The sequence below is a fragment of the Cricetulus griseus genome, chromosome X (assembly GCF_003668045.3).
Source record: "Cricetulus griseus strain 17A/GY chromosome X, alternate assembly CriGri-PICRH-1.0, whole genome shotgun sequence".
NCBI lineage: Eukaryota > Metazoa > Chordata > Mammalia > Rodentia > Cricetidae > Cricetulus > Cricetulus griseus.
In genome coordinates this window covers 28,610,925-28,624,780 of record NC_048604.1, presented here as the reverse complement: position 1 = coordinate 28,624,780, position 13,856 = coordinate 28,610,925, and the positions used below count along the sequence as shown (strand labels likewise).

The following is a 13,856-nucleotide window of genomic DNA, read 5'->3' as shown; positions in this document are numbered from 1 at the left end:
AAATTAAAAAAAAATAAAGGGTACTCTTCTTCTACTCAAACCACCCAAAACTATTATAAAAATAATTGAGGGGGCTGAAGAGATGGCTCAAAGGTTAAGAGCACTAGCTGCTCTTCCAGAGGCCCTGAGTTCAATCCCAGCAACTACTAGGTGGCTCCCAACCATCTGTAATGAGAACTGGTGCCCTCTTCTGGTGTAAAGGCAAACATGCAGACAGAACACGATATATTTAATAAATAAATAAATAAATCTTTTTTTAAAGAAAATAATTGAGAAGCCATGTATGGTGGTGCACACTTAAAACCTAGCATTCAGGAGGCTGAGGCATGAGGCTGCTCAGTGATGGCTGAGTGGTTAAAAGCACCTGTCGGTCTTGCAAAGGACAGGGTTTGAATTCCCAGTTCCCACATGGCAGCTCACAGTTCCAGGGATCCCGTGTCCTCTTCTGCTTCTCTGGGCACATAATTATACACATGCAAAACACTCATATACATAAAAAGTAAATCTGAACTACTAAGGAAAAAAGGATGGGCTGGAAAGATAGCTCAGTGGTTAAGAGCATTAGATGCTGTTCCAGAGGACCTGAGTTTGAGTTCCAGCACCACATGGGGGTTCCCAATAACCTGTAACTCCAGCTCCTGATATCCTCTTCTGGCCTAGGCTGGCACTAGGAGCACAAGTGATGCACAGACATATACACAGGCAAACCACCTATGCCCAAAAAAATTAAATTTTAAAAATTTAAAAAGAGGCTGAGACAGGTGAATTACATGTTCAGGGCTAACCTAAGCTACAAAGAAAGATGGTCTCAAAAACAGTATTTGGAGGCAGGTGGATCCCTATGACTTTGAGGCCAAACTGGCCAAATAGAGCAAGTTCCAAGACTCCAAGACAGCCAAGACTACACAGAGAAACCCTATCTTAGGAAAAACTTTATGAAAAAAAAAATTGTCTCAGTCGGGCGGTGGTGGCGCATGCCTTTAATCCCAGCACTCAGGAGGCAGAGGCAGGCAGATCTATGTGAGTTCGAGACCAGCCTGGTCTACAAAAGCTAGTTCCAGGACAGCCTCCAAAGCCACAGGGAAACCCTGTCTCGAAAAAAAAAAAAAAGGCGTTTCATATGGCCAACTATTTTCTTCTCAAAGATATTAAAGTGACAGGAAGAAAGTTGCATAAGATAGTAATGGGAACAATGCACCCAAGGTGAGAAAGTAAAGATTTTGAGAAGAGTTCAAGTAGTTACTCACATTTATCACTTACAATCAAACCCAGGATAGCTAATCTACCTCCTGAAGCCTGGAAACCAGAATACCCTGAAGACCACACATACCCGTCCATCCCTCTCCAAGCCCACCAGTATAGTGGCTGCTTTTCCTCCAAGGCTTATCAATTGAACAGTTTCACAATCCAGATTCATTCTTCCACTTCCTCCTCCAAATGGGCTCCCTCCTCACCCCCATACCTTGAAATAGAAAAGTAAAGCCTGGCATTTTTTTCCTACTTTTATTCCCAATCAACCACGCCATCCTTATGCTACGACAGACCCCTCTGGGATGTCCCCGAAAAGCACTGCTAGATACCACTTCCTTCTCCAAAACACCCCTCTTTAAATACTTACTAGTTCCCAAACTAAATTTAAATTCCTGTCTGACTTTCAAAGTAATCTTTAATCTTGTCCCACCCGATGACTTCAATGTCACTCAGACCAATTTTTTCCAGAGCACACCCTTTAACCTGGTTGAACTTGTTTCCTTCCACTGGGCCCAAAGTCTACACTCCACTCAGTGGCTTCTATTGTTTCTAGCACTTGACATCCACTTTCTCTTGATGGCTTAAGTCTTTCAAGGACTGCATTCTTTGGGGTAGTAAGGTGAAATAACTGAGCCATGGCAGTGGTGGCACACACGTTTAATCCCAACAGAGGTAGGAAGATCTCTGTGAGTTCAAGGCCAGTATGATCTACAGGGCAGAGTTCCAGGACAGCCAAGATACACAAAGAAACAAACAACAACAAAAAAAGTCTAACTGCTGGCCCACATCTCTGGCTGCTACGTGAACTGAAAATGTTGAGCACTTGCTTTCCCAACCTTCCTTACAGCTAAACTAACAAAGAACTCTATCCCAGACTTAAAGTAAAAGCACTGAGAACAGAGTCAGCTATAGACAAAGCATCCTATGGTTAAGGATATGGCTCAGAAGATTCAAGTGCCCAGGCAAAAAGGTGACACAAGCCAGTGGTAGGAGCTTTTTTTTGCACTTGGTCATAACAGTGCAATCCAGTATTGAACCGGGTTTTGTTATACAAGGCCAGAGGGGTTCCTCTTTCTAAGTAACTTAATCTACTATGCACCTTTGTAAATCTGTGCACATTATTTATTTTGTGGTTTGGGTACTGGAGATTGAACTGGGGAGCAAGTGTGCTACATGCCCAGCCCTTGCTCACCTTTTAAAAAAGCAAAATATGTTATTAAGATGTAACATTCACAACATAACATGCAAGGAAAAGGTGTACACAGTGTTAAGTACAGCTCAGAGCATGTTTTTATTACATGAGCAAATGAACCCTCCTTCAAGAAGCAGAACATTACAAGTACAGTCTCGGTATCCATGGGAACATGGGAACATGGGAACAGACTCCAGGACTCTCAGAGGATACTGAAGTTCACAGGTGCTCTAGTCCCTTAGATAACCCATCCACATCCTCCTATATACTTTCAAATCTCCCCGGATCACTTACATAATACAGTGTGAATGTGATGGAAATAGTTGTGCTATATTGTTTAGGTAACAGCAACCAAAAATGTCTATAATTCAGCATAGATACTATGCTTTTCTCTGATACTTTGATCCATGGCTCCTTGAATTTGTGGATTTGCAACCTACAGAGAACAAAGAAGGCTGAGTATACCCCCAAAGTTCCTATAGATTCCCCATTCAGTTACTATTCCCCTTCCAAGGTAAAATACCACCCTCACTTGAAACAATACAGATGACTACTGCCTGTTGTTTAGCTTGATATGAACAGAATAATTTACTATGTTCTCTTTTTGGGGTTGGCTTCTTCAGATTCACTGTGATGTGTGTAACTGCAATTAATTCATTCTTTCTATTATACTGCTTCTGATTATGGGGTGAATCTTTGCTATGTATCTGCAGTATTGTTGATGGACAGCTAGAAGTTTCCAGTCTGTGCTGTCACAAACGCTGCTGTAAACATTCTTTCAGTATTGGTAAACCTGTGTGTGTTGAATATTTATCTAACAGTGGAATTGTGGTTTCAAAGAGTATGTGAATATCCCATTATAGTTTGAGAGTTTTGTTGTTGCTGTTTGGCAGAGAGGAGGTTGTTTGGTTTGTGTGGTTTGCTTGTTTGTTTTGAGACAGTCTTTTCTTCCTTTTTTTCTCCTTTCTTTTTGAGGTAGTTCTTACTATGTAGCCCCACTGGCTTAGACCTCACCATGTAGCCTAAAATGGCCTTGAACTCAAGATCACTTGCATCTGCCTCCCAAGTGCCAGGATTAAATGAGTGAACCACCACACGTAGCCAGCCAGCCAGTCTCAGTATGTATCCCAGGATGGTCTTGAACTCAGTTTCCCAGGCTAGCTAAGAACTCCATTCTCCTGCCTGGAATTACAGGTATGTGCTATCAACACTTGCTCCACTGTTTTCAGTAATTTCACTTTGTGCTTGAAACCCATCAAGTTTTCTTTCTCGTGTTTGTAACTGAGAACCTGGACTGAAGCTGGGCATGGAGATAATCCTAGCACTTGGAAAGCTGAGGCCGGAGGATCAGGAGATCAAGTGTATAGTCAAGGATAGTAAAGCCCCTTAACCCGTTAAAAAACAACCAGCATCCATGCTTGAATTTTTTAGCAGTCATTTCACTGCAAACTTCCCTTGAATAGAAAAGCCCTTACACATCTCAGTGGACTTTACACTATCTGGAATTACCCTTATTTTTTATGCTTTCCTTATTCATTATATGGACAAATGACAGATAATTTTCAAATGAAGAACTACAAATAGCCCATAAACACATTAAAAAGTATTCAACATCATCAGCTCTCTGGGCAATGCAAATCCAAGTTATTTTATATCATTGAATCCTGTTGCTCCTATTGTCAAAAGCTCCAAAACAGCACTTTTGAACAGTCACTTCATAGCAAACTAGTATGCTGTTGAAACTGAAATACAGTAAGCGATTTGTTACTAATAAAACACCAAAGTCTGTGAGTGAGTGACGTATGTGGATAAAGATTCTCTTTTGCTAGTGTTTCCAACACTCATTTGAATTCCAATATGCACCTTTCACCATAAGATCTTATCTAAGCCACAGTCCCTAGGAGTGTGTCTTTTATACGAATGTCATCTATCTTGTCTGTCACGTTGGAGAAGAGGTCTATTACTTTTCCTCTATCTCCTGTCATTCCTAATAGTGCTGAATACATATTAGGTTTTCAATAAATACTGATTGATTATATCAAAGTGAAAATACCCTGCAACATGGAGCTGAAGTACAGCTCAGTCTAATTACAGTTCTTTTGAACTTCCAAATCTCGGATTTATCAATGTTCTGGATACTGCCTCAAACCTTGTGTCAGTTTTCCATAAACTATGACTCAGATGTCAAGCTATGAATAATGCTTTTCCCATAAACTGAGAGATTAATTTGGAAATGTTACACTTGAGGGATCTTCACACTTAACTGCTATGTTTGACTTTTAAATATCCAAACTATTTTAAAGGCTATAAGGCCTTTAAAAGCCATAGCTGACTATATCTTAGAATGTGTAATTATGGAGCTCAGAGTTTATTCTCAAAAGAAAACAAAAGAAGGGCTGGCTGGAGAGATGGCTCAGTGGTTAAGAATACTGGCTGCTCTTCCAGAGGACCCTGATTTAATTCCCAGCATATACATGACAGCTCACAACTGTTTGCGACTCCAGCTCCAGGGGATACAACTCCACACAGACATACATGCAGGCAAAACACCAATGCACATAAAATAAAAATAAATTAAAATATACACATAAAAGCTGGGTGGTGGTGGTGCATGCCTTTGGTCCCAGCACTTGGGAGGCAGAGGCAGGTGGATCTCTGTGAGTTCGAGGCCAGCCTGGTCTACAGAGTGAGTTCCAGGTCAGCCTCCAAAACAATACAGAGAAACCCTGTCTCGAAAAACCAAAAACACACACACACACACACACACACACACACACACACACACACACACAGAGAGAGAGAGAGAGAGAGAGAGAGAGAGAGAGAGAGAGAGAGAGATCATGCCTCAAAAATCAACATTCTTCCATGTACTTATCTTCTCAGTACTGCTCCAAACAGGTCATTTATAGGTTCATTTAAAACTCAGACTCAGTTATCCATAAACAAAAAGCATTGTGCTGGGTGGTGGTGGTGCACGCCTTTGATGCCAGCACTCAGGAGGCAGAGACAGACGGATCTCTGTGAGTTCGAAGCCAGCCTGGTCTACAGAGCCAGTTCCAGGACAGGCTTCAAAGCTACAGAAAAACCCCGTCTCGAAAAAAAAGCATTGTATTTTTAAAAAGTGACTAGGTTTTTACAAGTCTGTTTGACCCAAATATACCTAAAACATATACAGATTAAAACAAAGGCCTGTGGTGTTTGCATGCCTTTAATCCCAGCACTCATGAGGCAGAGGCAGGTGGATTTCTGTGAGTTCGAGACCAGACTGGTCTACAGAGTGAGTTCCAGGACAGCCAGAACTGTTACAGAGATCCTATCTCAAAAAAAGAGAACTACAGATAGAAGATAGTTTTAAAAAATCCATAAGAGGGAATGGAGAAATGGCTCAGTGGTTAAAAGCACTGGCTGCTTTTCTAGAAGACCTAGGTTCAATTCCCAAGGCCTGCAAGTCTTTAATTCTAGTCCCAGGAAAACCAACACACACCTTGTGGCCTCCACAAGTACCAGGCATAAATATGATACATAGACATATAAACAGGCAAAACACTCAGATAAAATTTAAAGACTAAAAATAAAAATTAAAAATCCACACAAGGCAGGGACCTCAGAATCAGTATAATAAAGTGATGAAGAGAACCCATCTGTGGAGCTGAGAAGCTAAAATTCCACTCAGGAAGCCAAGCTTACTAGCTGTGAGACTCTGGGACGGTTACCCTTGCCAAGAATTACAGTGTCTATTTGTCTAATAGGTTTTTCAATGGGATATAAACATTCAAACTAAGAGATATTTTCCAAGCAAGTTAGGGATCCTATTTATAGCCTGCCTTTCAGTCAACACTGGAGCTTAAAGAAAGGGACCCTTTTCCATTTTAAGGTATAGCTTTACTTTCACCATATTAAGTCCTAGCCTAAACTTCACCCATTTACCTTGATGTTGGCCAAAAAGGGTTTTTTTTTTGGGGGGGGGGGAGATGGAGTTGGAGAGACGGTACAGTGGTTAGAGCACTGTTCTTGCAGAGGACCTGGTTTCAATTCTCAGCAGGCATATGGTGCTCACAACCATCCATAACTCCAATTCCAGGGAATCCAACTCCCTCCTTTGATCTCCAAGGTTACCGGGCATGCATGTAGTACACAGACATACATGCAAGCAAACCATACAAATAAAGTAAATAAAATCTTTTTTGGAGGCATAGGGCGAGGAAGATGGCTCAGCAGGTAAAGGTACTTGCTAACCTGATAACCTAAGTTCAATACCTGGGGCCCACAGGATAGAAGTTGTCCTCTGCTTTCCACATGTGTACCACACCACACACGCACGCACGCACGCACGCACGCGCGCGCGCTTTATAAAACAGCCATAACTTATGATCCCTACACTCAGGAGGTTGAGGCAGGAGGACTGCCATGAATTCTAGGCCATCCCAGGCTACAAAGTTAGTTCCAAGCAAGAGCTAAGAATGAGACCACTTAAAAAAAAAAACCAAGACATAAAGGGAAATACTTTTTCTTCCCTGTTTAATGATGGCCTTCCTGTAAGTTTACATCCAATTAGCTGTTCTCCTGTTTACCTGTGACACACATTTTTCTTTTTGTTAGGTCTGCTACAACAAAAAAACAAGGTTTTAAGCTATGAATGTTGGTCGTCTGAAAAGCAACATTTAAAATTAACAAAACAGCCGGGCGTTGGTGGTACATGCCTTTGATCCCAGCACTCGGGAGGCAGAGGCAAGTGGATCTCTGTAAGTTCGAGGCCAGCCTGGTCTACAGAGCGAGTGCCAGGATAGGCTCCAAAGCTACACAGAGAAACCCTGTCTTGAAAAGCCAAAAAAAATTTAACAAAACATACTATTCTAAACTGTGAAATGACTTCCTTGATTAAGGTCAGAGAATATGTAATAAGACCGTACTGAAGTAATGGAAAGTGCCTATTGCTGAGCCGCATTTGGCAGGCCTCCAGGGTTCTTTTGCAATGCACAGTGGGATACCAACAAGTACTCATAAAATACACTTTTGGAATTGGAAGAATCTCTGGTCACTTTAGTACAAAATTGTGATTAGGAAGGATAGCCTTCCTGAACCACCGTCACAGAAGTTATCTCCTGTGCTGTGAAATAATGCTGGGTTACAGACAAAAGTCCACCACACATAACGGGAAAAGAAGGCTAGATACACAGGAATATATTTGAATATTATAACCCTAGCAGATGTGTTAACCAATGACTAATAGATTAATGTCAAGCCTGTCCTTTCAAGTGTCTCTACTACAGATAGACGAATTTTAACTCAACCATGAATTCAAAGTTATCAGTTAAAACAAAATGTGCTAAGGCTGCAGAAAAAACAAACAAAAAACCCAATACTTGCCGGGCAGTGGTGGCACACGCCTTTAGTCCCAGCACTGGGGGGGGGGGGCAAATGGATCTCTGTGAGTTCGAGACCATCCTGATCTACAATAACTAGTTCCAGGACAGCCTCCAAAGCCACAGAGAAACCCTGTCTCAAAGTAGCCCCCTCTCCAAAACCCCAATACAATTACCCACAGCAAACCTTTACTGACCTTTAACCACTAGTCCATGGGAAAGACCAGCAGCTAAGTTTGCCCCATCCTCTCAGAGTTCTAGTACCATAAGGTAAAGAACAGAAAATAGGCTAGTATACCTAAGAATTTGGGAGACAAGATTTATTCTCTCACTTTTTAGCTTAAGCAATTTCTTTTATGTGTTTGTTTTATTTTTACTGAAAATTCATAATATATTCTGATCAAGGTTTCCTCCTCCTGACTCCTCCCAGATCCTCCCCACCCATCTTATCCCAAATAGTTGTAGGTAGGGCAGACCTCCTTCCAGCACCAAGGTCTCTTCCCAAATGTCACACAACACCAGAAAGCACTACAACCACATAATATAAACACACAGGTCATCCCTACCACCTAACCATCTCGCCTATTCACTTTCATTCCTCATTACCTGCTTCCTGTTTGTTATGGTCCTTTTCACTATCTAAAAATGTTATTTACCTGTTGGCCTATCTTCCTCCTCTAAAACGAAGATTCTATGACAGCAGACCCTCCACTGTCTTGTCCATTGCTGTCTGCCTTTCATCTGGTTGTAGTTAGTGGTTAAAAAATAATAGGCAGTTAATAAACATCTGTGGGAAAGCATGGTCCACAACCCTACACTCAGGATATTTATCAAAGGCTTTTTTCCACCTCTAAGAGGAGCCTCAAAGCTTTTTTAACAGTCTCATTCAACCCTTTAAAAAAACAGAAGTTAAGCCAGGAGTGGCAACACACACCTTTAATCCCAGCACTCGGGAGGCAGAGGTAGGAGGATCTCTGTGAGTTCAAGGCCAGCCTGATCTACAGAGCGAGTGCCAGGATAGGCTCCAAAGCAATACAGAGAAAGCCTGTCTCAAAAAACCAAAAACAGGAAGTTTAAGCTAGTTATAAAAATATCAATGACCACAGAATTCTGTCACTAAGGAAACACAATTAAGCAACAATATTAGGAAAGGAATTTTATCTGTTGCCCTTTTCATGTTTCTAGCTCATAAACTTTTTTCCAATATTGTCTTTCACTGGTTATAATATATTCAAATTAAAGCCAGCAAAAGTTTTTTCTGTGAGCAGTGGTGGTGCAGGCCTTTAATCCCAGAGCCCCCCCCCCAAAAAAAATGAAGAAATTTCTGTGAAAAACACCAACATGAAGTCTAAGAATATTTTCTATACTTATTTTATTTTATTTTGGTTTTTCAAGACAGGGTTTCTCTGTGTAGCATTGGAGCCTATCCTGGCACTCGCTCTGGAGACCAGGCTAGCCTCGAACTCACAGAGATCCACCTGCCTCTGCCTCCCTAGTTCTGGGATTAAAGATGTGCACCACCAACGCCCAGCTTTTTATCTCTATACTTATTTTAAAGCAAGGGGTTTTGGTCTTCCTTTTTCACAATGCTGGAGATTATACCTAGGGCCTCATACATGCTGTTCAAGGTACAGGCCCAACCTTGTAGATTTTTTTTTTTAGTTTTTCAACAGGGTTTCTCTGTGTAACACACCAGGCTGGCCTGGGACTCACAGAGATCCACCTGCCTCTCCCTCCCAGAGTGCTGGGATTAAAGGCATATGCCACCACTCAGGCTAAAGAAAATATTTTTTAAGAGGCTACTAATAGAGCTGGGGTAGTTATAAAGTTGGAAATGAAACACCAGTACACTAATGGTAATGAGAGTACACATTAGGACTGACACTCAGTTAAGTCCCAGGTACACAGTAAGTGCCTACTGGGTTTTCAAAACCCTATTCTTGGATGTCCATTTTGGCATGGAAATATAAAAACACAAAATCCAAAAGCAACTGAAGACTTGCAAAATCCTTATGAGTATAAGGCACACAGGATCTTGAGCCTCAGAGTTGTCTGAAAGATCAGATGTGCAGACTTTGTTTTTATTTTGTTTTGTTTTGGCTTTTCAAGTGTATCCCTGGCAGTCCTGGAACTCACTATGGCAGACAAGGCTGGCCTGAAGTCACAGAGATCGGCCTGCCTCTATGTCCTTAGTACTGGGATTAAAGGTGTGCGCCACCACCTGGCTTCAACTAGATCCTGGGTTTGAAGAGGTGACTTAGTGGTCACTCTTCCAGAGAACCCAGTTTTGATTCCCAGTACCCACACTGCACCTTACAACTGTCTATGTAAACTCCAGTTCCAGGGGATGTGCTGCCCACCGGCACCAGGGACACAGGCAGGTATAGAGGTATACAGGCAGACATAAAATAAAAATAGATAAATAAAAAATTAACCCTGAATCCTACATTGTTAAATGTTGCTCCTGTAGATCCCTTTATGAATGTGTGAATGGAGGGGATCAGCTTTGGAAACCATCCAAAAGGATGAATCTAGTAACTCCGGATTCACTGGGTTTGAGGTTTCTTCTATGTACTAAGTTTCGCCTGTTTACTTTCTGCAGTGAGCAAGCACTGCTTTTATAAATGCAAAACAAAAGACTTCATTAAAAAATTTAATGGCACAAAAGCCAACATGTAGGTCAACTATTTTTCTCACTTTCTCTGAACAATAATAGCGTTGTGTTTGTGCAGATTCAATTGGCAAAGAATTACTGATTAATAGGTGCCTTTGTCAGATGAGTTCTTGTCACTGATAAGGTGTTTTCCACTGTAAACAAGTCTCTTGTGGGGGTCAGCCAGACCTCAGCAAGTGCTCCCCAGGTAAGGATTAGAATTAAGTGTTCATGCCAAGCCTCGTGGCTCAAATTCAGAAGTGTTACAGACGGTCTTGCTTACACACTATGGTCAGCTAGGACCTGCAAATATTTTAGAGTCACAATGTCCCATCTACAGAAGACATCACAGAGTGTCGTCGGTTTAGGTGAATTATATTTGCTGGCACTTCTGTTATTAGAAAGTTGAGAAATAAATAAGAACACTGGAGTATTAGGGTGGTGATATCATTACATATTATGTAGCTTCTTACTCTATATAAGCAAAAGGCTGAGAGTGAAAAGGAGAAAGATCTTAGTACTGTTAGGGAAACTTTTGATTGCACAGGCTCCCTAGCAAGGTCCTTGAGAATTACCGGATAAACTCATCAAATGCTATGCTTGGAAGCTGGGCTCCTCACATCTGGCAGTGGTAATGTGTTGCAGATAACTTTTTACTGTTTATTTTTATTAATTTTTGGTGTTTTGAGGTAGAGTTTCTCTGTAACAGCCCTAGCTGTCCTGGAACTCGAGCTTTAGACCAGGCTGGGCTTGAACTCAGAGATCTGCCTGCCCAAGTGCTGGAATTAAAGGTGTGTGCCCAGTTGGAGACAACCTTCTAAGAAAGGCTGTCCTGTTCCTATAGGAAGGTTAGCAGGACCCCTGACCTCTATTCACTAGAAGCAGCCTTGTGGGACAAGAAAAATGCCTCTATGATATAGGTGTATACACAAATACATATTTGCATGAAATAACAATAGATGAAAACGAGGTCATGAATTTGAAGGAGAGTAGGGAGGGGTATATGGGGGGATCTGGAGGGGGTAAGGGAAGAGAGAAATATAATCTCAAAATACAATCTCAAAAATAAAAAAAATAAACTCAAAAGCTATTATGGAAAAAATTTTAAATGGCTCTACAAGATCTTGCCAAATGCCCACTGGATCAGAACACACTGTTCCAGCAGATCCTATTCCACTTAAATGTGCCTCAATAACCTATCTCTCCACCCCATCCCACTCTGGGTCTTTTTTGTTCTATCCCTTCACTAAAGTACAAACAACAAGAGCCACTGGATAACAATCAGAGTAAATCAGGTCAGGAAGACAGACACACTGTGACCAAAGTTCAAGTTTAGGTTGCTATGGACTCTCGGTGTATTGCAGCAGTTCCCAAACAACCAACCTTAACCCACTTACTCTTACCACCTAGTCACAAGTCAATCCCTTTCCTACTACTTTGAAACCACAAATAAGCCAACTGCGGTGGGATAGGAGAAAAAACAGGAGGCTCTGAAGAAAAGGAGGTAGTAAACAAAAGTCAGATAAATAACTACCATCTTGGAAGCTCCCTGGGCTTTACATCTAGCAGGATTTTTCTGACGGGAGTCTGGCTAGGAGGAAGTAGCAAAAAGTTATATGAGAAAGAAAAGCAAAAAACAAAAAAATCCCACGAGATCCTGAATACCTGCAAGTCAGATATTCACTCCCCACCCAAGTTCTCATCCTTCAGTCTCCAGAGGTTGGGAATGAATTTTCTTTCCAGGAAGTTACTCGAGTTACCTTCAATCTCTCTGCTCTCAAAACTCCAAGACCATAGGGAAAGTCCGCACTACTCATCTCATTTCCTCCTAGCCTCCAATCCCACCTACAAAGCCCCCAAACGCTGTCTCTACCCCTTTAGGCCCTACAGTCCTATCTGGCCCGTATTCTGGCCCAACAATTTCACAGGAGTACAGGTCTTCCCTTCCAAATTTCCTTTCTCACGCTACAGTTTGCCCACCATCTTCAAAACTCTTCCCTGATCCACGTAACCAAGGCTCCCCGGGGACTGGCGACTGTTTCCCTGCTCCCCAGGACTCTTTTCCAAGTTGCTCCCTCTATCCCAGGTGTCTGGAACTCTTCACTCATTCTTGCCTAGTCCGCGGCGGTCCTCCACATCCCTGACTTGCCGGGTTGTTACTCTCAGGGGCCCTCCCAGTCGGCCATCCCTTAGTCAGGCCTTCTCTAGGTCACTGCTCAAGTTCCACCCCCTCTCCTCCCCCCCCCCCCGCCCGTCCCGGCCCCGAGCCGCCGCCGCCGCCGCCGCCGCCACCGCCGCCAGTGTCAGCTGCACAGTCTCTCACCGCCTTCCCGAAGACCAGTCTTTCAGGTTGTGGCCTTCGAACCCCCGTCCCATCCCCCCGGGCCCAGCTGAAGACACTAAAGGAGAGGGCCCGACAACTCACCCAGGAGGAGACAACACAGGACGAGCCCCGAGCCCGAAACCGGAGAGAGGCGGAAGCACATCATGATCCCGCAGGGCAGGAGTCGACCTGGCCGGCAAAGCTAAGGAACACCGTCACAGCCCCGGGGAAGGCGACAGCGCAGGTGACCACCGACAAGAGCACCGAGAAAGCCAGGAATCGCCGCTTCAGCGCCAGTCATAAGACCTGGGGCGGGGCTCTTTCTTCCTTCCAGCCAATCACCACGCTTGAGAGCTGTGCGAGGGATGGGGAGGGGGGGGTCCGCGCACGAGGGCGGGGTGGCCACGCCCTGTATTTCTGGTTCACGATCCTTCTTACGCGAGAAAGATCTAAGCGCGGAGGGCAATTTTTAAAGCTAACAGGACAGGAAAAGACGAACTTTTGAGGTTTGTAGATAGTGGGTAATTTCTGTTCCTGGTCCTTGAGAACAAACACCATTTTTCTGGCATCAAAACAGTTGCAAGATAAATCTAGGCAAAAAGAAAACACTATTATTCTCCAAGCACGGAGGCTACCTATGAAGTTTATGCTATTGATGGACGGGGAAGGGAGGGAGGGGGTAGCGTGGGAGTCACTGACCAGCAGATCAGCCCCTGCTCTTGAACTTGACAAAGTTACAACATTCCCTTTCCCAGATGGGGAAATTGAAGCCAGAAAGAGGAAGCATATTTTTAAATAGAGGAAGAAAAAGATGAGAGAAATAAAACAAGAATAAAAGGAAATAAAGAACATTCCCATTATTACCCAGCGATGATGTTTACAAACTCAAACTTCCAGATATTTTCTATGCATATATAAAAATGTTGTCTAATGAGTTCATACTAAAGAGTATTCTGTACACTTGCCAAGTGAACAGTAAACAGACACAACTTGAACCAACTTAGCACAACACTCCAGCGTAAAACTCAAGAGTTGGAATAAAGCATTGACCCTCAAATGTTTAGTTTCCAAAAC

At 42.8% G+C, this 13,856-nt stretch overlaps 1 protein-coding gene across 1 annotated transcript in view; it reads right to left on the bottom strand.

Moving 5' to 3' along the window:
* Lamp2 (lysosomal associated membrane protein 2) overlaps window positions 1-13,055 on the bottom strand; it is a 46,549-nt gene extending 33,494 nt beyond the window's left edge. Inside the window, 1 exon segment of the mRNA NM_001246749.1 lies at window positions 12,885-13,055. Coding sequence (NP_001233678.1) covers window positions 12,885-12,948 — 64 coding nt within the window. The 5' untranslated portion in view covers window positions 12,949-13,055.
* Window positions 13,056-13,856: the final 801 nt, after the last annotated feature.